General features: G+C 40.4%; 1 protein-coding gene across 5 annotated transcripts in view; it reads right to left on the reverse strand.

Moving 5' to 3' along the window:
• The window catches only part of mtr (5-methyltetrahydrofolate-homocysteine methyltransferase), a 67,085-nt gene that overhangs the window by 18,601 nt on the left and 22,962 nt on the right, over window positions 1-25,522 (reverse strand). For all 5 annotated transcript variants that reach the window (XM_047609099.1, XM_047609098.1, XM_047609097.1 and 2 more), the window contains 10 exons: window positions 19,613-19,729; window positions 17,788-17,928; window positions 17,615-17,704; window positions 16,971-17,123; window positions 16,617-16,724; window positions 16,109-16,209; window positions 8,194-8,261; window positions 3,794-3,914; window positions 3,580-3,661; window positions 2,679-2,777 (listed from right to left, as the gene is read on the reverse strand). In XM_047609099.1, coding sequence (XP_047465055.1) covers window positions 2,679-2,777; window positions 3,580-3,661; window positions 3,794-3,914; window positions 8,194-8,261; window positions 16,109-16,209; window positions 16,617-16,724; window positions 16,971-17,123; window positions 17,615-17,704; window positions 17,788-17,928; window positions 19,613-19,729 — 1,080 coding nt within the window. The remainder of the gene's footprint in view (window positions 1-2,678; window positions 2,778-3,579; window positions 3,662-3,793; window positions 3,915-8,193; window positions 8,262-16,108; window positions 16,210-16,616; window positions 16,725-16,970; window positions 17,124-17,614; window positions 17,705-17,787; window positions 17,929-19,612; window positions 19,730-25,522) is intronic.

The following is a 25,522-nucleotide window of genomic DNA, read 5'->3' on the forward strand; positions in this document are numbered from 1 at the left end:
GTATGCAGATTCAGCTGTGGCAAATTTTGTCCAAAATGACAGGCTTGAATTTCTGAACAACATGAATGGTGACTGTGTCCTAATTTCAGGTTTTAATTACCTGTCTATATGCTTGTGATTGATTGTGAAATAAACATGTGTGTTGTAGTCATTATTACACAGGATGAGATCTCATTTAGAACGCATTTAGAAGTCCAATCCAACTGAAAATCCGACCAGCTGACACGCTAGCCATCAGCTACCACTAACAACCAACAAGGAGACACCAGCTTACTAGCCTAGCCAACAGCAGTAGGCAGTATGCGGCACGTCATTGGGGTTTTCAAGTGGGCACCTCCCTTCACCCATGTTTTGTTAAGTTAGGCCCACAACACGTCAAGAAGGCTTAACAGTGAGTTCCAGCGTCCTGGAGTCACCCCCCTCAATGCAGCCACCACACAACCGTCTGACTTTCAACTGAGAGATTAGCTTAGCCCTAGGAAGATGTTTCTTCCTCAGCCACAACCACTCACTTGCTTACTCTGCTGCCAGGGACATGTTCTTTACTGCAACCCTTTGTTCTTTCCCGCGAATGTCCAGCTCGCACAGGAGAGCAATGGTGGATTTTGCCACAAATCCACGGCAACCCACCTCCTGCACACAGGCGCTCCACCCTAGCTGCGATCTCTGCATATCAAGGTCTCTTACGCTCATTAGTCTCCAAAACTCTGTTTTCCCAAGGGACAGAAAGTTAACTTCCGACCACAACGGCAGGTCCGGTCTCAATCGACTGCTCACAATCTGCACAGGTCAATCAGCTGTTCTATTGTTTATCTGTTTTTCCTGTTCTTTTTTCTCTATATTCTCTGTTTCTACCCAGCTGGCCTTCGGCAGATAGGTCTCGCCATATGAGGTTTCTTCCTGTTAAAAGTAGTTTTTCCTTGTCACTGTTGACCTGAGGCTTGCTCTGGAGGTTTCAGGTCAGTTTTTGTAAAGTGTCTTGATTTGTATTTTTATTGACGCCATATTAATAAAATTGAATTGAAAAATTGAATTTAATATTTCCTGATTTATTTATGATTTTTTAAATATTTGACAGAGTTCACAGAGAGTGAGGACACACTTTTGATTTGAGTATTTTGTGGAAAATATCATTTGAAATACATTTGATTTATTATTTGCTGTATTAACGATGCTTCGCTTTGATTTGATATGTACAGTTATGCATTAATAGCAGTTCTAAACACTTTTTTTGATGGTTTGACATTGTGATTACTTGTTGTGGACAGGCTAAAAATTAATTTCCTGGGTACAGTCCCAGTGTTTTAACAAATTCTGCTGAAAAAAAAATAAAAAATAAAATATGAAAGCAGTGTCATGCATATACAAACTCATTTACGTAATTTTAAAACAGTTTTATGATTATTAATAAATTTATTATTTATTCTATGTAGGAATGGTTTTGTCCCTTATTTCAAGAATCAAGGCTCTAATCCTGCCAAGCATAGCCACACTACGTCATGCAACTATTGTAACTGTAGGTCGTTTGAAAAATGCATGTCCCGTATTAAAAGTAAAGAGTAAACCTGTTCAGTCCTCCAAAACCAACTTCCCTTGCAGTGTCAGCTTCCTCAGTTAAAAGAGCTAAGACTGTAGCTACAGGGCAGACCTATACCCACATCGAACCACAGACCACTTCTATGCATCTCACCCTCATTCATTGGGGAACAATTAAGCAGATGTGGGCAGAGCAACCTGTAATGAACTTTTCTACTGTATGTACACAGTGAAGAGAAACATAAAACCCAAATAGCAAGTTCATCTGCATGTGTGGTCACATGGGCATAAAGCCATGTGTTAGCTTTCCCTTGCTGGATTTTTCATTCTGTCACCTGTAGTGAGCTGGTATGAAAACAGAAGGATGATCCCTCTTTAAAAGATCTGTTTCATCAGATGCAGGCAGCTGAGAAGATAGAAACTGCTGCTCATGGCTATTTTCTTGACGAAGGGATATTGGTAGGAAAGTGGGATCTTTGAGTGAAAAATGTATTACCATTACTGTTTTGGTGGTAGATCCATGCATCCAAATTCAGAAATAAGGTGTTGGGAACAGCTCAACAATTGCACAACTGCAGAGGGACATATATGTGTCATGAAAACCTTTGAAAAAATTTTAGATATTTCTGTACCTGTCACACTTATCAGACTGCTGGGTAACCCAACCTCACCAAATCTGCAGTTGGTCAGCCCTTTTGAGAAACTTGACTGGCCCATTGCTAAAGCCTCCTCAGTGCTCCACCCTCTAGGGTTTCTAGTGCTGTGTTCTGTTAACAGGCCCATGTAGGTCTTGCTCTCCCTCTCTCTGTCTCTTTCAGATAACCTCTGTTTTCTGATCATGTAGCACCAAATAAGAACTGAGCTGGGATGCTTGGCTTGGCATGGACTTTTAACTGCAAGGGTGCTCTGAACCCCTTAAAATTAATTGCAATTATCATGGTTCTTTGGCAGTTTTGTGATTGGGCTCAGCTGTACTTTAATTTGTCTGGAGGCTGATACAAAATGTATTTAGGTGTGACGGAAATTTTATGCATATAGATGCGGAACTGTGAGTCACACAACACAGGAAAACTCTTTAACCAGGTGTTAAAATTTCCTTTATTGTCAACTCTGTAACTCTATTGGGTTTCTGTTATTCTTACCTTCAGAGAGTTGTAGTGATCCTGCCTCATCTCCTCATACTCCTCTTTTAGGTCCTCAAAGTAGTCCTCCTTCAGTGCATCATCTAGCAGTTGTGAGCACTGAAACAAATAAGAAAACAAGCTGATGAAAATACACAATGGCTTGGACCACAGTATGCACAAACCAGTTTTCAAACCACACCATTATCCATTAGTTTACTAGATCTAACCATCTTTCAGCACCATGGACTGTTGGGAGGTCAGCTTAACCGGGGTTTAAATTCCGCAGGGTTTTCCATACAATGTTAATGGTATGGCGGCCTGCCACAATATTGTGCTTGTGCTGTTCTTTTTATTGCTCCTGAGAGCATCTTTTCCTCCCTCTTCTCCACAAAGCTACCTCTCCCCAAAACCTTTTTAAAACATAATGTTAATGCTCTTGTTTTTTTAGATCATGGATAATTATTTAAAGACAGTTGGTCAAAACCCAGGAGCCTATCACAGCTAGTATTGGGTGACAGACGGGGTAAGCCCTGGACAGGTCACCAGTCTATTGCAGTGCTTGAAAGTCAATTGTTAGCTATAAATTTGTTTTTTTCGTTGATACTTTATTTAATCTTACATACATTCATCCATAAAATGTCACATCTCATCAGCTTATGTTTAGTATCCCTGAAGATGAACTGACGAACTGCACAAGCTGCTGCTGCTAAACTGAAAAAAACAACAACAAAAAAAAAAACTACTTGGATGAATGGCAAAATGTCTTTAAGAAACTCTATATGTCCATTTGCCCTTGTTTTAACTTGTTTGGATGACTAAGAACCTTTATAGACATTTCTGCATTTCCAAATAGGGCCCACAGACCACTATCTTTGGTCAACTGATCTTGGAAATGCTGTAGTAAAGCTGACATTCTTACCACCACCACACTCCTAGAGGCATCCAGGACATGGATAACTGGACATCTGTACTGAGGGGCAATCTTTACTGCTGTGTGTACCCTACACAAAACACATTAGTTACCAAAGTAAGCACTGGGCAAGGAAGGTACCACTTTTCATAAGTAACGGTTTAGTTTGTTTAGTAATTGTTTTACTTATTCAAGAACATAATAATGTGTGTGTTGGCATTACTTTGAAGTGGTGGCACCCCCAATCAGCAGCGGTGTTGTCATCCCCAGTCTCTCCATCTCTTTGGCAACATAGATCATCTCATCCAGAGAAGGAGTAATGAGGCCGGACAAACCAATAATATCTGTAGCAAAAGAGCAAACAAACAACTGCTATTACAAACTGGTAATATGTAAGTTGGCCAAAATGATTTGTTTCAATTGTATTACACCAGCAGGTTTGTGTGTGTGGCTGCCGGAATGTAACAACAGTAAAGGGCCTCAGAATCCATCAAGAGAGGAAAAAGTGCTTGGTAGAGGGAACACAGGGATCCCACATTGATAGCTAGTGTATAAACTCAGTTGGTTGAAGTCCAACGATAGGAAGTAACCCACAGTTCGCAGGATATCAGCATCCCTAATATTGACGAAGATACTAGCATGGAGGAAGAAATAGAGCACAGCCAGCCAAGAAGGGAGAAGATCAGTGGTCAGAAACCAAGGGTGAAGTGGCCAGGTGCAGCTGAAACTAGGAAGTGGGAGGTATTAATACCTCCTAATAATAATATTAGTACCTCACTGTTTGTTATGGGAAGCTCTTGATTTCTTTATAGTCCCAGCTAGTATCAAAGGTCTAGTCAAAGCCTATTTTGCAGATATACATTTCTGCTTTACCACAGCAGAGTACACTACAGCATGGCAGCAGCTGGACGTAGGCATTGTGGCAGGGTGTACGGTCTCTTCACTAACCTTTTCAATGGCAATGGAGGTGATTATTAGGGCCTCAAAATGGGTGGAAGGTAGAGAAAAGCTGCATGGAGGGCGCTGCTGACCCCCGATTAGGGCCTACATGGATGACATGACTGTAACGTCAACTGCTCTATGTACTAGCAGACTGCTGGACAAGATAAACAGCAACTTGCAGTGGGCTAGAATGAAAGTGAAACCGAGTAAGTCTAGGAGTATCTCAGTTATTAAAGGAAAGGTAATAAATAAGAGGTTTGTCATAAATGAGTATGTGGTTCCCACAGTACTAGAAAAGCCAGTGAAGAGTCTGGGAAGGTGGTATGATGCAAGTCTTAGTGACAGAGCTCAGTTCAATGGATTGAGGCAGGAAATGATTCAAGGCATTTCGAGCACAGACCAGTCAGGGCTCCCAGGTAAGTTAAGGCTATGGTGTTTGCAGTCTGATTTATTGCCCTGGCTAATGTGGCCACTGACAGTGTATCAGGCTCCTCTGTCAAAGGTTGAGAAGCTTGAAAGGATGATTAATTCATCAATCAGGAGATGGCTTGGTGTCCCACACCGCTTAAGTGGCGCAGCGTTGTATTGGAAAGGCATACTGGAGCTCTCAGTAACTAGTATAACAGAGGAGTTTAAGTGTACTAAGGCTAGACTGGAGGTGACTCTTATGCAGTCGAAAGAGCCAGTGGTTAGGTGTAAAGCCCCCACAGTTAAAACAGGGAGGGGTACACATACAGGGAGGTACAGGAAGCACAGGTCTCTCTCAGGCTTAGGGAAGTCGCAGGTCATGTACAGCAAGGCCATGGGGGCCTGGGGCTGTTTGCAGGGAAACCTCTGTGGAGCAGCAGGAAGCAGTAAGATGTGCTAAGGCAGTGTCACAGGCTAAGCAAGGGCAGTGGGTGAATTGGGAGTGTGGAGAAAAGGAAGTTGGAGAGAGCTGTGGAGCATCGAGGCTAGTAGGATTAGATCTATGATAGGGGCTATTTATAATGTGCTGCCTTCTCCCCAGAACCTAAACCAGTGGTTAGGGGAGGATGCTGCCTGCCCACTGTGTTCTTGTGTATGTACACTTAGCCACATTCTGACAGGCTGCAGGGTTAGTCTGTTCCAAGGGCGATATACCTGGTGTCACAACAAGGTGCTCAAATGCTTAGCAGCTGCAACTGAGGAACAACAAGCAAATTCCTCATCTGCTAGAAAGGTGAATATGCATACTATGCTTGTTGGGGAGGGAGAAAAGGCCAGACTGGCAAGGATCAGGCATAGCACAGGGAAGCTAAGGGTGGGCAGAGCTTGGGAGCTGAGGTCCGACTTAAACAGTCAGCTGACAGTCACAGCACAGATAGCGAGCACTAGGTAAAGACCAGACCTGCTGCTGACCTGGTCGGAAAAAGAGAAGATAATTTACATTGTGAAGCTTACTGTCCCATGGGAAGACAGAGTTGAGGAGGCTAACTAGCACTAGACAGCTAGGTATGCAGAGATGGCATTAGAAGCTGAGAAGGGAGGCTGGAGCGCCCATGTGTGGCCAGAAGAGGTCGGCTGCCGTGTATTTGCTGCAAAACTTACCATTACCCTCCTGTGTGAGCTGGGCATTTGCAGGAAAGAACAGAGGGTCACAGGAAAGAACATGTCCCTGGCAGCAAAGCGAGCAGCTGTGGCTAAGGAGGAAACATGCCAGCTGGGAAGCATGCTAAAGGTAAGGCTAGCTGAGCAGTTTCAGTAATTTGCAGTTGTAGTAGGGCTAAGCTAATCTCTCGGTTGACTTGAAACTTGAAAACCCCAATGATGTTCCGCATACTGCCTACCTACTTGCCTGCTGCTGTTGGCTGGCTAGTTAGCTGGTGACTTTTAGTGCTTTACTTTTGTTCTTAGGCAGAGGCGGAAGTGTTGGTTGAAGTGTAGTCGCATGTCCCATCACTTCTTACCTGCTGCCGTTGGCTAGGCTAGTTAGCTGGAGTCTTCTTGGTTTCTTGTTAGTAGCTGACTGCTAGTCTGCTGGTTGGCTTTTCAGTTGGACTAGGCTTCTAAATGTGTTTTGCCTCAGATCATGGCACAAAGGATTGTAACATCTAATCCTGTGTATTTATGAATACCCCTTTCACATCGAAAATCCCAAGTCGACACAGGATTTTTCAGACCCGAGATGACCCGAATTTGGTATGCATTCACACTGCCAGCAGTCCCGGTTCTGACCTCCTGCTGTGAGAGCTGCATGCCTGTTTTTTTCTTCCCTCTCACATGTCATCATGTCAACAACATCATCACACACTTTTAAGTACACTACACAGTGAGATAAACATTAGACAGCATGGCGTATTTTTTTTTAACGCTTTCAGTTTGTTGATGGCCTGAAGAATGAACCAGTCCACCCTGATATTTGAATAAATCGCTGTGTCTTGCCCGATATCTGCTGCCGAATCTCCTCTTCTCTTCTCCTCAGATGCAGGACAGCTGGCGGATCTTACCAGTGCGTTGCGATGACCGTTAAAAAAGTGTGCCACATTGCTATACAAGCTGTATGAACACAGTCCCTGATATGTGCAATTTCCTGAAGGGCTAATTCACCTATGCGATTCCATTAGCAATTGTGTAACAACACATTTGATTTGTTTGCAAAAAAATGGACAAAATTCTCTGCCCTTCAGAGATTGGTCTTTTATGGAAAATAATTCGAAAGTGGGTTGGGGTCATTGTCCAGTTGAAAAAACAAAGGACGGTATGGATGGCATGTTGCTGCAGAATGTTGTGGAAACCATGCTGGATGTGTGTACCTTGAAAAAATTGATGGATGGATTATGAATGACTCAGCAACAGTGTCAACATCCATTTATTTGCTGCTGTTAATTTGCGGTTTCTGATGCTGGAAAATTTAATTAATTTATCCACTGCATAGTATAATGCATGGTCTTTCTTTCCTGGGGTGGTCCTCATGACAGACATTTTTATCTTAGTTGTTGAACGTTTACAGATTTACTGACCTTTGTGTCTTAAAGTAATAATGGTTTGATATTTCTCTTACTTAGCTGAGTGGTTGTTCTCATGCTACATTAGAACATCCGTTGAATAACTATCCACTGTGTAGAATTATCTGTACCTCTGCATAACACAACTGAGGATGTCAGGTACAAATTCACTTTTGAGAAGGCACAGTTAATTGAAAACCATTGCAGGTGACTACCCTCATGAATCTAAGAGTGTGTGGTACTCGTAGTTCTGGTGTCTTTGGTATTAATCTACAATTTGGAAAATACTTAAAATAAAGAAAAACCATTGAATCAGAAGGTATGTCCAAAAACTCAATTGGTACTGTATATGACAAAAAAGTTTTGAAAAAGTGTTTCTGAAGCTGCTGGACCTTAAGAGCAAAATTAGAATAAAAAACAGATGTTACAAATATAATGATGTGAGAATGAAATTTCTGCCTGAAAAACTGCCTGAAAACAATCGTATTGAAATGTTGCATACAAATAATAACCGGTACAACACAATGGAACAGCCTTGTGAGGACTTAAAACTTTTGATCAACCAAGAGCTTGTCACATCTGGATTTAAACAGTCTAAACTGTCATCAAGTCACATGCCAAAAGAACAATTTTCAGTTTTTGTCAATATGTTAATAATATGTTCTGTCAGCATTTCTGAAGATACACAATATGAACTATGCATTTCATTTCATACCTGCTTTTTGTGTGACAGCTTCTCTGAGGATCTGATCACAGGGAACCATTACACCCAAGTCGATCACTCTGTAAGAGTAAACATCCACTATTACGTAGGAAAGAACTTCTTTTATGAAGTGTTTATTTATGAGAGGTCGTTTAGGAAACAATTCATATTTGCTCTTACACTTCTATCACTTACATCATACTCTCTTACAAACACTACTGTAGTCACGCACACATAGTATCAAACTCTCTCACACATAGTCACAAATACATACTATCAAACTCTCGCACAAACACTACTACAGTCACACACACACACAACTATAGTCATGCACACTTACTATCAAACTCTCTTAAATGCTGTTAGGGATGGAACAACTTGAAAGTGAATTTATGAGAGAATGACATGCCATGAGTTTGATTGAAACAAAAGTCCACTGAATTTTCATTTTCTGATTGGCTCATCGCGGGTGTAGGTACCAGATGTGTCTCTCCAGCACAATCTCAAATACGGCTAGGTGATACCATGGGCGATACTCAGGCAGTAACCTCCAGGTCTGAGCGATGAAGCCCATGCGGAAGTGCAAATAATTGCAGTTCATCAAGTGGCCGCTTGAGGCTGGCTGCAAAAGGGAGCAAATCCCCATATACCCCCAGTATCGATCCGATACCGATGCTGACCTTGGTATCGATACTATCGATATTTAGATCGATACACCCAGCCCTAATATCCATTAAGGTCAAAGAATAACCGATCCAAAATCATGCAGTCAAATCCACCTCTGTCAGTTTCCGTTCCAATGTACTGAAGGCACCTCATTGCATTTGTGAAAAAATCCTAAAACTCTCCTCATTATCATTTACTGCTAACAAAAAGTTGCTTTGAAAAAGAACTTCTAAAAAAAAGTACTTATAAAGTTGCCTTCTTGATTTCAGTTCTCCCACACAGCTTCCACTTAGCTAGCAGTAAGCCCCCTTACTCTTCTGGCTGGCCTCACTGTAACATAGAAAGTGAGAAACGGCAGTAAATGGTACGTTTGGCTTGACGTTTTGTCTGAGTGAGACGAGTCATGCACTTTGTAACCATAGATATAAAACGTGATAAGATGATGCTAATGGTTCAGAGTTGCTAGCTAGCGTGCTTAAGGGGTGCTTATGCTACACTGTGCCTTACTGTTTCATGTACTAAGATTTGTGGTGCAAGTTTGAAAATAAATGTTTTTGAACTGCCAAACATGACTACCTTTTTATTTTAGTAAAGTTTATTTTCCAAGTATTTTGTGTATATAAGAATTATATTGGCATCTTTTAAGTATTATGGGGTAACACTTCTGTAGTTAAGAAATAGTCCTCTGAGAGAGTTAATTGCTAACACTACATAAAAAAAAACTAAAAAAAAAAAAAAAAACTAACACTGGTTGGTGTTAGGCAGTGTTAAATTTAACTACAAGAAGAGTCAAATTTACACTAACTTAGTGTAAAGGTACCAACTCTCGAAAAAGTTTTAAATTAACACTGAGGTTTGGACCCATATAGACACTTGAAAAGTGTTAAGATCAACTCTTACAGTGTTAACTCGGGTATGCTGATTTTACTGTGTACTTTTGTAATGTGACACAGAAAACTAATACACGCACGCACGCACGCACATATGCGCACAGGCCCACAGGCACACTGATCAGCCACGGCATCAGAACCACTGACCAATGAAGTGAATATCACTGAAAACATTGGGATCTGGCATTCCTGTGGATGTTACTTAGACATGTACCACCCACCTAGACGAGACTAGACACCCCCATCCCATAACTTTGGATTGGGGGATTGATGGCAGCAGCCATCCCCAGAAGGATGCAGCCTGACACAGGCACACACAAACAAACAGTTCAGGAACAACTCAAAAAACATGAGAAATGGCACAAGGTGTTGACCTGGCCTCCAAATTCACTAGAACCCAAACTGATCAATTATCTGTGGAATGATCCACTGAGCCCCCTCCCCTCAACCCATAGGACCCCAGGCACAAGGGAGACCTACACAATATTAGGAAGGTGGTCATAATGTTATGCCTGATCAGTGTATAATCATTTAATCAGTTTGTGCTGTGTTTTGTCAGTCTTGGAGGGCTCCGATATCTATATGAGGAAATTATTTTCTGTCTGGTTAAACATTGCATAAATATGTATACTTGTGTTCAAAATAATAGCAGCCCACCATCACTAATCAGATCAGTTGATTTTTTTGGTAGAAACGCCTGTACACAGCAAATAATTTACTAGTAATTGTAGTAGAATAATAGAAAACTGACAGAACCGCTAGTCATGAAATGCATGCTCTTGATTCTGTATAATTTAATCAGTAATTGAAAGGGGTGTGTTGAAGATAATAACAATGTGGAGTTCAACTAGTGAGGTTATTCATTCAATGAAAAAACAGATGGATCTTACCCATTGTCCAATGTGTTTGCATGAAAAATAGAAATAAAAGCTATTATCTAGGATCTCGACCTTTACTCACCTTTTTAAACACACAGCTATTATTTTGAACACAACTGTATCAATTTTGTCAAAACCATGTAAAAGAAAAACACAGTACACTGTAAATTGCAACTGCACTTCACCGGTCAGTGGTTCTGATCAGTGTATGTGCACTGTGTGTGTGTCTGTGCTTGTATTTAGTTTTCTGTCCCATTACAAAAGTACTACCATGATTTGCCTTTGTGTGAAAACTTTTTTTCCACCACTGAACAGTAGATAGAGACCAAGTGGCCGGGGATGAAATGGCTCAACATGCCTTAAAAGCCAAAAAATAGAAGTGTGTCACTAATGGCTGGGCAGATCTGATGCTCTGGAGTAAACTGTTCCATAATTTTGGAGCAACCACCGCAAAGGTTCGGTCTCCTTTAATTTTGAGCCTGGACTTTCAGGAGTAGCTCGTCAGTGAAAGAACTTGGTGTCTTAGTTGGAGCATGAACACAAATTAAGTCAGCTAGGTACTGAAGGGCCAGACGTTTAAGATCTTAAAAACAAATATTAAAATCTTTGGTGGTTACCTTTTTTTGTGCCAGTCAAGAGGTGTTGAGGCATGAAATGATTCAAGGTATTTCAAGTATAGAACAGTCAGGGCTCTCAGGAAAGTTAAGGTTATGGTGTTTGCAATTTGGTCTATTACCCCGGATAATGTAGCCGCTATCAGTGTCTGAGGTTCCTCTTTCAATGGTGGAAAAGCTTGAAAGGATGATAAATTCATCTGTCAGAAAATGACTTGGTGTCCCATGCTGCTTAAACGGCGCAGCATTGTATGGGAAAGGGATACTGGAACTCCCAGTAACTAGTTTTATGCAGGAGTTTAAGTGTGCTAAGGATAGACTGTAAATGACCCTCACCTAACCACCTTGAGGACCCAGTGGTTAAGTATACAGCGCCCTCGGTTAAAATGGGGAGGAAGTATAATACGAAAGAGGCAGTAGAGCAAGCACAAGCAGTCCTCAGGCATAGGGATATCATAGGTGTGTAAGTTTGCAAAAACTACGTCGGACTCCGTAGTTTTCTCTGGTCCCCTGCCCAATCTGACCAGTGATAATATGCATAGTCGCATGTCGTCATTCAGCGGTGGCTGGTTATCTAGGTGGTGTCCAGCCAATGACATGACCTATGTTGATAATTGGAACTCTTTCTGGGGAAAGCCTGGTCTGATTAGATGAGATGGAGTTCACCCCACCTTGGCGGGTGCTTCTCTTATCTCTAGGAATTTGTCTGATTTTATTAACCCCCCAAAACCATGACAACCCAGAGTTCAGCCCAGGTGGCAGAGTTGCAATCTTCCACGCCTCTCTGATGCTTCTCTAGTAAGTGACCGATTCGATAACTGATCATCAGATTGATCTATTTAGTTTGACTGAAACGTGGCTGCAGGAAGATGAGTATGTCAGTTTAAATGAGTCTACGCCACCCAGTCATAGTAACTATCACATTCTTCGAGGCACCGGCCGAGGAGGAGGAGTGGCAGCAATTAAATGATTTATGTATTAATCCTAGACCTAAGCAAAGCTATAATTCGTTTGAAAGCCTTACTCCTAGTCTTGCTCACCCAGACTGGAAAACACAAAAAACAATTCTCTGTGTTGTAGTCTGCTGCCCACCTGCTCCATGTTGACGTCTTAGCTCTTCATTTATGTCATTACTAGACTCAATTGGCTTTTCTCAGAATGTAAATGGTTCAACTCACTGTTTCACTCACACCTTAGATCTTGTTCTAACATATGGCATAGAAACTGAAGGTCTAACAATATATTGTCATAACACTATTGTCTGATCATTTCTTTGTAACATTTGAATTAACTATAAGAGATTACACAGACATTGGAAAGACATTTCGTTATGGTAGACACTTATCCAATGATGCTGTAACTAGATATAAGAAATGAATGCTTTCAGTATTTACCTCAGCGCCTTATGTCAGTGATGTGGATAACAGCAACCACAATTTAACTCCAAGACAAATAGATTATTTTGTTGACAGCACGACAGCATCACTTAATACAACTCTAAATCTAGTTGCTCCTCTGAAAAAGAAGGTTTTAAGATAAAATTCATAGTATCCTTCCAGCTGTCAAAGATGTAAGTAGAGTGGCATTAGAAACCTCTGTAGGACCTAGTCAATATTTGGATTATTTCTCTCTAATTGATCTTCCAGAGCTCACTTCAGTTATTACAGCATCTAAACCATCAACTTGTCTTCTAGACCCCATCCCGACGAAGTTGCTCAAGGAGGTTTTTCCATTAATTAATACCTCCATATTAAATCAGATAAACTTATCTTTATTAACAGGATATGTGCCCCAGTCTTTTAAAACTGCTGTAATTAAACCTTTACTTAAAAAACCCACTCTTGACCTAGATGTTCTAGCCAACTATAGGCCAATTTCCAACCTTCCTTTTATCTCTGAAGTTTTTGAAAGGGTTGTTGTCAATCAGTTGAAGAGTTTCAGTCAGATTCTAGAGCTCATCATAGTACAGAAACGGCTCCGGTTAAAGTTACAATCTCCTCATGGCTTCAGACAATGGACTTGTCTCTATACTTGTCCTGCTAGATCTCAGTGCTGCATACACTATTGCAGAGACTTGAAAGTGCGATCAAGATTACAGGAACTGCATTGGACTGGTTTGAATCATATCTGTCAGACAGATTCCAGTTTGTCCATGTAAAGAACAATTCTTCTATATATACCAAAGTAAGCTACGGAGTTCCTCAGGATTCTGTGCTAGGACCAATATTATTCACATTATACATGCTTCCCTTAGGCAATATTATTAGAAAGCACGGCACAAACTTCCATTGCTATGTAAATGATACCCAGCTATATTTATCCATGAAACCAGATGAAACCAATCAGCTGGTTAAACTCCAAGCATGCCTTAAAGACATAAAGGCTCGGATGACCCGTAATTTTCTACTTTTAAACTCAGACAAAACAGAAGTCATTGTATTTGGCCCTAAACATGGCAGAGATTCATTATCTAATCACCTGGTTTCGTTGGATGGCATTACCTTGGCCTCTAGTAATACTGTGAAAAACCTTGGTGTTATATTTGACCATTGTGAGGGTCTCTGGTCTGGAGTGCTGAATATCTGACCTGTGGAGTTCTAAGCTACATCTGCTATCGTGGCCTCATCAACCAGCCCCAGTCTTCATGGTCTGGAGTACTGTGTATCAGACCTGAGGAGCTCCATAAACTACATCTGCCCCAGTCTTCATGGCCTCCTCCAGTTGTCCACTTCTACCTAGATGAACAATTCACCTACCTGCCCATTATTCCTGTTATACTCACAAACTGTCACATAAGATCATCAGCTATGTGTTATATTACTAGATCCTACATGTTTCCTTCAGCTTGATGTATATATCTACGACAGAAGTTTGTTTATCTTGTTTCTCCTGTTCTTCTTTTCTCTCTATCCTCTCTGTTTCTACTCAGCTGGCCTTCGGCAGATGGGTATCTCCATATGAGCTGGGTTCTGCTCAAGGTTTCTTCCTGTTAAAAGGAGTTTTTCCTTGCCACCGTTGCCCTCAGGCTTGCTCTGGAGATCGCAAGCTGTTCTTTGTAAAGCGTCTTGAGACAATTTGTATTGTTATTGGCGATAAATAAAATTGAATTGAATTGAATAGGCCATATACAGCAAGGGTGTGAAGGCATGGGCCAGGGAAACCTCTGCGAAGCAAGGCGTCAGTAGCAGAAAAGAGACAGATGGTAGTGGAAGAGATAACATATACAAGAGGAAGCAGTAAGATGCACTAAGGCAGTGTCTGAAACTAAGCAAATATGATGGATGAACTGGGAGAGTGTAGACAAAAGAAATGAAAAGGAGAGAGCTGTGGAGCATGCAGGCTAGCAGGATTAGATTCAGAAAGGTAAATGGTCTTGCTCTTATATAGCGCTTTTCTACCTACTCAAAGGTACTCAAAGCGCTTTTACAGTCAGAGACACATCCACCCATTCACTCACACAAGCACACACACACATTCACACACCAGCGCCAGTTGCACTGGGAGCAATTGGGGGTTCAGTGTCTTGCTCAAGGACACTTCGGCATATGGCACACTCGGGGGATCGAACCGCTAACCCTTCGGTTCATGGACAATCCGCTCTACCTACTGAGCCATAGCCGCCCCAGACGGGGGCTACTTATGCCATGCTGAGTCCCCAGAAACTAAACCAGGGGTTTAGGTGAAGATGCTGTCTGCCCTTTGTGTTCGTGTGTATGGACACTTAACTGTTAACATTCACTGTATATACTATGGCACAAATCTATTGTGACGTCACCCATTGGATTCTGAACCTCGAAAATGAAACCTGCTCGCACTCATATACTCCAAATATGGACATGGGGTTGTGTTAGGGCGGACCTAATGCAGTCACTACCTGTTACCTCAGGCTACTACCTGCCACTCAAATCGGGAATGCCCTTAATTATGCAGAATTTTAAACTTTCATAAAAAAAAAAAAAATGAATGAGTTGTAAACAATTCACCCCCTGTACAGTTGTCATGAATAGAGAAACAAACTTTTGAGACCAAAATCCTTTTTTGAACCAGGCTGTAAACATGTTTAATAATGCTGTGAAGTTGGGCTTTTTAACAAGGGGATCTATGGGGATTTGCTCCCTTTTGGAGGAGGTGGCAACTCTGCAATGTGAACTGCAATTTTTTGCACAGGCCCAGGTTTCACACTCAGTGAGTAGTATATTGTCATTATATATGTACTGTATTGGGCAAAAGTGTCATTTTTAAACATTTTTGGTTGGTGGTGTGCGTTGTGATTTTTTTCAATGAAAAAAATGTGTACTGTGGCCAAAAAAAAAGGTTGGAAAAAACTGTTGCTGGTTGCTTTACAGTTGGACTTGGCTTCTACGTGTGTTTTGCCTGGCATTTTGGCACAACAGTGCCAACTGTGTAATAATCAATGATAATCTTAAAATCTTAAAATTGTAGTTTGAACAGTTTATTATTGGTTTAGCAGTTGTGGAGTCTGCTGTAAGCATTTGAAGAATGTAATTATTAGAGATCTTTTTAGAGATTTTTTACTAGTGTTATTACTAGTTAGTAGTTTTTTATCAGAGTAGCGAAATGTCCTCAAGAAATTCTACAAGTCCAGATGCCTTTATTCAATGCCTTTTGGATTAGGGTTGGGGTTATGAGTTTTTTTATGAGTACAAGCATTTTCGAGCTTCCAGATGCATGCACTCTGCTAATGGAGGAGGGGCAATGTAAGGGCGTATCCGCTTATACCGAGACCAATAAAAAACAGAAATAACGGCCTGACATATCTGTCCATCTCTAGTAATTATATCTAAGCTATATTGCATTTGACGTCAAAACCCCTTTGTGTGTTGTGAAGGTTGGCAGCAAATTAGTAAACCAGTTTTACCTGAAGTTGTTGCAACCCAGCACCACACCTACAATGTTCTTGCCAATATCATGGACATCCCCCTTCACTGTAGCCAGAAGTATTGTACCCTGATATGGATCCTACAAACAAAAGACAAAAAAAAACAAAAAACATCAGAGCAGATGGGCACTTGCATGGCAGGCTTAAATGGGTAGTATTCTACTTCTACACTAAGTGAGCAGCATGAAAAAAATGTAACATACAATATACAAAGTTCATATTTGCCATAGCTTGGACCAGGTGTTGGCTGGCATAGCTTTCCAATAGTCTGTTTGGACCAAGTAGTATAACTTTGTATATTGAGGATTATGCTTATGTATTTGTTCATTCCAGTGGAATAAATACTCCATTTGTTTATTCCACTGTGAACAATTTCTATAGACAGATCTGTAAAAACCACCCAATCCAGCCTTTGTGAGAACATATTGGCTGAAATGAACTTCTGCGAAATCCTAAACTAAAGGGATCAATATCAGTTAAGACTGACCATCTTCTCTGCAGACCCTGATGCTAGCCTCATCTCCTCCTTCTCCTTCTCCATGAACGGAATTAGATGACCAACTGCCTTCTTCATAACACGAGCCGACTTGATCACCTGCAAACCCAAAAATACTAATGACCTGCAGAAATCAAACATCTCTGGGCCAACATGTTTACAGGGTACACAGTGTTTAATGCCATACAAACTGAAATTAATTTAAACAAACATGAAATTAAAAAAAACACCTACACCTAAACTGGCAAATTAATCAGTATGCAGCATGCAATGTAAATAACTTTTATAAAGTTTGGTGGTTTTGACTTGCACATGCACATGCCTCAAAGTAAAATGTTACCATACCTGTGGGAGAAACATCTTTCCAGCTCCAAACAAATCTCCCACCACCCTCATGCCATTCATCAAGGGGCCCTCAATGATATGAAGGGGTCGAGTATAACGGTCAACCTGAACCCGACACTCCTCCACATCCTCCACCACATACTTGTCTATTCCCTGACAACAATTAAACAAGTTGGAGCATTAAAGACAAGGAAATAAATGAGATTTTCAATGATAAAGCCTCAGTAAATACATTAATTGCTCTGTGATAATGAATAAAGATATGTATATAGTCAAAAAAAATGGGATATTTTGCTTTGATAAAGCTCTGCACACTCTTGATATTATCTTAATCGTCTTCTTGAGGTAATCACCTATTTACAGTGTTTAGAATTAATAAGTGACTGGCCTTGTCAAAAATACATTTGTGGAATTTCTTTCCTTCTGGAAGTCTTTTAACGTTATGAGTTGTGTTGAGCAGGGTTGGTGCAAAGTAACTAGCTGTTCCTAATTGGCTGATTAGGCAAATATGCTTAAAATTTGCTGGTTATAGCTACAAAATGTTAAAATGTCAGTCCTATTGGTATGTTATTGAATATCTTAATCCCCTGCAAAATCCTTCTCTCATCAAATGTAATCTAATGTAATGTAATTGTCATAAATACCTTGATGAGTGCGTACTCCAACCTCTTTTCCACACTTTCTTCTCTCCATTTGTCTGTCTGAACTACCTTGTTCCCTCCTTTTACATGGTTCTGTTAGTAAAGGTCAAATATCTGTCAGCCAAACTGATGAAACAAAGACTTATGTTTTGTTTGGTAATTGAATATGTTTGTACCTGTGAGTAGGCCAGTAGTTTCTCAGTGACATCAGCGTCTCTGTTCCAGATGAGGTTTTCACAAAGCAATAGCAGCTCCTTTTCAATGTCATCATAGACTGGCAGTCTCCCTGCATTCACTATCCCCATATCCATACCGTCCTGACACAGCAAACAGGAGAGCCATTTCTTAATCCATTTTAAAATGTAAGTCTTATTTAAATATTTTCATAGCTTGAGTTACTTATATTGAACACAGTACTGTACAGTCTGTTTTTTGCCGAAGAAAGAATCTGTGTCTGTGAATAGCCTGAATAACAAATGAGAGCCTAACTTTTTAATAAGTGGAAATGCATGGTAATTATCGGCCTGATATCAGGAAATTCTGACATTATTCCGATAAGTCCAATATCATGACTTATCAGCTCAATAACATATATTTTTGTCAGCACTGCTGTGTGAGTCGTCGTTTTAATCAGGCACTCCCTCTCCTACGTGAGATCTGCACGGCCTGCAGTGAATGTTGCTTTCAAGTGGCGTCATTATAATCGGAAAAACAACCTTCTGACTGAAAAAAATGCATTACTCCCTCATGTCGGAAAACAACTCATCAACTCTGTCATCATTTTGGTAGTAGCCGACTGATATCAGAAAGACCACGGGGAGGGAGAAATAGCAAAGAACTAGCATAGAAATGTTTGATTCTAACAGTGCATTACTTATTTTTTAGAACTTGTGGAATGCACTTTTTCCACTTTATTTACTTTTAAACCTGATGCAAAGTATTTCAGGTTTACTTGCCAATAGTTTTTCCATCTGAAAAAAATAAATATCTTAATTTTAAGAGTCAAAAATGTTTGTTCATTAGTCTTTCTTCAGCTATGTTATTGGTTATCGGTATTGGCCTTTGGAAGCAGAAAGTTATCAGTTATCGGTATTGGTATCAAAAAAAATCGTGCATCCCATTAATAAATCATGTGAGTTTCAGGTGGGCATCACCACAGATCTTCTGAAATTAAAACCAGAACTCCCCCACCACTGACTGACAACTTAAGAACTTGGATAAGAAAACAAGCAAGCAAGATGCATAATAGTCTGAGAGATTACAAATGGCCCCATGGTAACTTCTAAGCAATGTACACTCAAAACAAGGGTTCACTTTTGGCATCTCACAGATATGTACAGATGATTGTTTTTATAAACAAACACAAAAGCATAATATGTTTGAATGTATGATTGGGTTCTCCTTGCCTTCTCACAGGCAGGATGAAATTCTGATTGTAGTTGTAATTTAATTTCGATTTAGATTTCCAATTTGATAGTTTATAATATTTCATGAGTGATGTTTATTTTATGAGACTGAATGTATTATTTGGTTATTTGAAAATATGGTACCTAATAATTGTAAATAGAAATTAATAATTATACAACTTCTAATTATTGTTCATAATAAAGCACAATGCAAGTCTGGAACTTCTTTAAATGCTTTGCTGCTGTTCTTGGTTATGACCTCTTGTTTCTTAGGTCTTTCCTTCTCACAGTTCTTTCTTCTGTCCTTCTCTTACAATCAAATGGTTATAAACCAAATGGTTTATTTTCAACAACTGTCACGTGGCCTGATGTTAAAGTAGAGATTAAAACGATAAATGGAGAATAAAAGGACAATTTTTACTAAAGTGAATCTAACACTTAAGAGACACAAGCATAACCAGCCCAGCCTACCTGGGAAAAATAGATAATAAAAGGTAGAAAAGAGGTGAGAAGAGTCAGAAGAGGACAGAATAGCAGAAGACTGTCTCAATCCTCATGTGGGCGGTGTGCAGATGTAACACAGGTGTGTTCATACCTTGATAGCGTGGTAGAGAAACACTCCATGAATAGCTTCTCTGATGACTTCCAATCCTCTGAAGGAGAAGGACAAGTTGGAAAGGCCCCCACTCACTCTGGCTCTTGGTAAAGTCTCCTAAACACAAGCACACATACACAAAACGGATGATATAGTCCAGCCAGAATTATTGAATTTGTGTGTTTGTTAAATGCTTGTGATGTTAGTGCATATATTACTGCTGACCAAGCTGCTTGAGAGTAAGCGACAGCCAGCATGTTAGGTCTTACAGTGTCACTTAAAAGTATTTGCACCCCTAAGAATTCTCTACATTTCTAAATAAAACTGACTCAAAACATCAGGCAATTTTCACATTAGTCTTGAATGTAGATAAAGATAACCCAATCAGAGAAATGAAAATAAAACTTTGTACTTATGTATTTGGTTATTTAGGAAAATGAGCCAATATTACAAATCTGCGGGGTGCAAAAGTACATGCACTTCTATGACAATAAGGATTTTGTTGGATATGTTCTAGAACAAGCATATGCTGTAGGACAAGGATATGTCACAGTCAACACACAATCTCTAAAGAGTAAGGAAGCCACAAATGCAGTCAATATTGACTTAACTATAAGCAAGGCATAGAGTCCCCTCCAAACATATTGGAACAGCAAGGCAAATTCTCTTGTTTTTGTTGTTCACTGAAGACATTTGGGTTTAAGATCAAAAGATGAGTAGGAGACAAGAGTTCAGAATGTCAGCTTTTATTTCCTGATATTTACATCTTGATGTGTACGCTTTGTTTGAACCCACCCATTTTTCAAGTGAGCCAAACTATTGGAACATGTGACTGACAGGTGTCAGTCTAGTTTAATTGAGCAGAGTAATTTATTTGGACCAATTGATAATATGGCAAATCTACCAATCAGGGAACTAGATACCGAAGCCCTGAACACTTTTGCAGATTCCACCTAGGGCTAGGCGATATGTACCAAAAGTCATATCCCGATATATTTAGGCTGAATATCGATATACGATATATATCCCGATATTTTTATCGTAAAGTGAGAGCAAATGCTTAGTCACAGTCAAAGCCAAATATGACATGTCACAAGTAGTTTTATTTAAACTGTCCGGATAAAATAATGCTCAATTGTTCAAAGAACAATAAAATGTAAACATAAATACTGGAGTACAGGAGTACCTCCAAAGCTCCATAAAGTGTAGTTGCGACTGTGTAGCTCATATCTCGAGTCCATAGTTTTCAGTAGCTTTTTAAATCCGACTTGTTCCACAGTTGCTACAGGCACCATATCTTTAGAAATGCGATAAGTGACCGCTTTAGTTACTGTATAATACACCACTTGCCACTTTTCTTTTCATACGGTACACTGTGGGAAAATTATGCTTGCAGTGAGCTTTGTTTTGGGGCTGGAGCTTTGGCAGGTTGTGGATGGCTGCTTCAGCTGTGGCTTCTGCAGAGCGCAGTTTCACACGCTTACTGCAGTTTGTGCCACTGTTTTAGGTGGTGAAAAAGACTTGTAGCGCTTCCACCCCTGGCTGTAACTTGTTTATTGCACTCCTTAAACGTTACATATAACGTCATTTTGTTGTTTATCTGATACTTTGAATCCGAATCATCTCCATATTACTGAGCCACTACTTTTTCTTTTACCAACCAATTCTTCCTTGGCACGCTCTGCACACTCCGCAGACGTTGTTGCTTCCTCCATGTTTGTTGAAGACTGCCAAAGAAGAGTGTCTGCTCCTATGGCAAGCCGATTTAACATTTAAAAAGCAGAGTTTGACTATCCGGAATTAACATTGTAGATATCAACAACGTCTTTCTGACTAGTCGTAATTACATTTTGAATAGTTGGACTTTTCATTCAAGATATCTGTAATGTAATTGTGACTAGTCGAAACGACATATAGAGATATCCGTAATTCCGTTTTGACTTGGCATAATGAAAGTTAAAGATATCTCAAATGTCATGCATGACATTTCTCTATTTTAGACATCCAGAAATATGTCACTTCCCCTCCACGCCAGAAGTCAGTTCAGAAAGAAGTAGGATGGCATTGGATTTAGAACAATTCAAGTCATGCAAGCCCAATAAATAGCTTGAAATGGTACAAAGGTAAGTACTGAACAACCAGAGGTTAAAAAAAAGGTTTGGTTACCCAAAACTGAAAAATAATGTACATTTCACAATTATACAAAAAGGCCTTTTTCAGGGAACGTGAAGTGGGTTAACAATTTAAAGCTGGTCTGCAGCAATGAAGGTTTAATCAGTCTTGAAAGCTGGTGCTACTAATTCCTACAGGTGTTCCAACTTTTCTTGATTACTTACAACCCCCTCTGTCTGCATAAAAGCAGTGTTGAAACACACTGTGCTGCCAGACCCTCATGAGCATCAGGTGAACAGTATTGTACTGCAGAAAGTAGTGTGTTGCTACAAAAATGGAGAGAAAAAGGCAATTAACAATGGAAGAGAGACAGACCTTCATAACACTTAAAAATGTAGGTCTTCTACAGGGAAATCACAAAGAAAGTCAAGGTGTCAGTGAATACAGTTTTCTTCACCATCAAATCAGAAACTGGGAGAAACTCTGACAGGAAGCGGTCTGGCAGACCCAAAGCCACAACTGAATGAGAGGACGATTCTGACAGTTAACAGCTTGCGTGATAGGCGGCTCACAGGACAACAGCTTCAAGCACAGCTTAATAGTAGTCTTAGTAAGCAGGTCTCAGTTTCAACTGTGAAGAGAAGACTTCAAGCTGCAGGTTTGACAGGACAAGTTGCAGCAAGAAAGACATTGCTAAGATGTCAGAATAAGACAAAGAGGCTCTCCTTGGCCACGAAACACTGCCATTGGACTACTGAAGACTGGAAGAAGGTATTATGGACTGATGAATCAAAATTTCAAATCTTTGGTTCATCACACAGGATCTTTGTATGCCGTCGAGTAGGCAAGAGGATGGTTCCACAGTGTGTGACATCAACTGTCGGTGACTTGTACAGAGTGAGCAGCACCCTGAACCAAAACGGCTACCACAGCATTCTGCAGCACCATGTAATACCCTTAGGTATGCACCTAGTTGGTCAGAGGTTCACCCTGCAGCAAGATAATGACCCAAAACACAAGTTCAAGCTATGCCAAAACTCCCTCAGGAAAAAAGAACAAGATGGTAAGCTTGAAAACGTGGAGTGGCTAGCACAGTCTCCAGACTTAAACCCCATTGAGGTGGTTTGGGATGAACTGGACAGAAAGCCATCAACCTACAAGTGCCACACATTTATGGGAACTTCTGCAATAGACTTGGGAAGAACTTTCTGAAGAAATTTTACTTCTATTGTAGAAAGAATGCCACGAGTGTGTTCAGCTGTTATATCTGCCAAAGGTGGCTACTTTGATGAGTCAAAAGTTTAGAATACATTTTGGTTTATAAATTAATTCCATGATTTCTTTTTCAACTCAAGTTGCTTATTTGTTTTATGCTTTCATTTCAGAGTGCAATGACACAAACTGAATCATTTTCAGTTAAAAAAAAAAAAAAATGGAAAAAGTATAGTGTTCTAAAACTTTTGACTGGTAGTATATATCGGGATATGACTTTTGGTCCATATCACCCAGCCCTAATAGTATCCAATAAATTCCATAACTGTCTGTAATCATACACAAATAATTCATAATTAATGATAATAATTGATAACTGTACAGAACTTTGGTTGGTTTGGTTGACTGTTTTTAAGATGTGCTCTACAACTAAACTTTGACCTGACTTATAAATAAATAATTAGTGATTTTAAAAAGTGTTTTTCAATTGTGTGTGTATATAAGGCACAGTATGGATGATTCCTGTGTCACACGAGCCATTTCTCTGTCTAAGAGAATTTTCAGCAGCTTCTCTTACAGCTGGAAGAAGAGAAGAGAACTGGGTGAAGTGCAAATACAGGTGGGTCTCCCAGGTCACCAGCTAATCACTGAGTCAGCCACATGCTGGGGATCAAGACTACAAATGACTGAGAGGGTCCTGGAGCAGGAAAGTCTTGCCTTCTGACAAAAAAACCAGACCACTTGTCCCCACCTGACAGGACATAGAGGTTCTGGAGGCAATCAAGAAAACTCTGAAACCCCTTCAAGACTTCACAGATGCTCCCTCGGGAGAGGAGTATGTCACCCTGTCATACGTCAGACCTGTGCTCAACAACAGTCTCCTGGCACCTGAAAAGGAAGATACTGAGCTGTGCAAATATGCTGACCCATCTACCAGTGACCTATTGGACATTGCACACACGGAAGGACGCAGTAGAAACTGAGCTTTTGAGGTACTTGCTGTTAGTTTGTGTATAGAGTGATGCTGACTCTCAGAAAGGTGGCGGAATCATGAAGTTTGAACTTTACAGCATTGAGCCGCCTAGCAAAGAAGTACCTTTGTGTGCCAGCCACCAGCTCCCCTTCTAAAAGGGTGTTTAGTTGCAGTGGGAACATTGTAACTTACCACAGGGCATCCCTAAAACCTGACAGTGTTGACAGGTTAGTTTTCCTGGCACAAAATCTGTAAATTGTATAGAAGTTGGTTTGTTATTTTTTGTTTCATTTGTTTTTGCTCTTTTGTTATTTAAGATGTGCACAGAGATACCCTGTCTATTTAAGTGTTTGAAATGTGCACAAAGAAGGAATGCCCTGTTTATTTCCATTCAACTAAAAAATATCAAGATATGACTTTTAGTCCATATCACCCAGCCCTAACAGACTAGGTGGAATCTTTCATACAGCACATCAGTGTGGTGGACAGCAACATCCAGTTCACTCAGGATGACATCATCAGAGCTAGTATGACCTTCTTGGACTGTCTGGTGCATGTGGATTGAAGCCTCAGAACTGGAGTTGTGGGTAACCCATTCACACTGTCTACTCTGAGCTAACCCAGTAGCGCAGAGTTGGGTAGGTGGATTTCAACATTCAGGCTGCTTTAGCTCCACCCCAACACGACCCACATATCCATATTTGGAGTATCAGAGTGTGGGCAGAGTAAAGCTCCTCCAAATGGTGAACACAGGTCCGCCCCCTTCAGACTTCATTTTCGAGGTTCAGAATCCAACAGGTGATGTTGGACATAGTACTATATACAGTCAATGGAATATGTCTATGTCGGTCTCACTCATCGAGGTCATGGTATTCCAAAAGTCGTTGAATAAAGCCAACTGACTCAACATTGAAGTATATAGGAAACCCACTCAGACTGACCAGCATTTATTATTTGATTCCCACTAACCCCAGAACACAAACTAGGAGTCATTAGAACCCTTCAGCACTGAGCAGACTGTACCCTGAAGATTGGATAATAAGGAGGAAAAACACATCAAGAAACACTCAGGACATGTGGAGATCCACTGAGAGGATGAATACAACAAGAGGAGGAACATCGTCATCCCCTAAAAAGCTGTTGTATTTTCAAGAAACACTGCATTCCCGTTTATTTCAAATTCGGTAGTACATTTAGGCAAAACTAGTCCACCCCAAAGACGAAACACCCAAAACAACACAAGACAGCCAGCTCATCGAGAAACGGTGGTCCACCCACACCTGAAGGACAAAGAAGGACACTCTTATGGAATAAGAAGTCCCAGGTCTGACCTCCTGTTCACATCCCTGTTCACATCAAGCCGAGCTGAGCTGATAAAATCCCGAGTTGACCCTTTCATATTGAGTAAAAAACGGGTGTATGAAAAGGGCTTTATATACACTGAGTTTCCTGTTTAAATCTCAACTTCCCACCAGTCCGTTAGAACTGCAGAAGCTACTGAGTGGAGAAGGGTCTTCTCAAAACTGTCCAGTTTCCTTTTTTTTTTTTTTTTTTTTTTTTTTTAAACACTGAGAAGTATGGGCAGGACACGAATAATGTGGGAAGGCTACTCG

The sequence above is a fragment of the Mugil cephalus genome, chromosome 16 (genome assembly GCF_022458985.1).
Source record: "Mugil cephalus isolate CIBA_MC_2020 chromosome 16, CIBA_Mcephalus_1.1, whole genome shotgun sequence".
Taxonomy (NCBI): domain Eukaryota; kingdom Metazoa; phylum Chordata; class Actinopteri; order Mugiliformes; family Mugilidae; genus Mugil; species Mugil cephalus.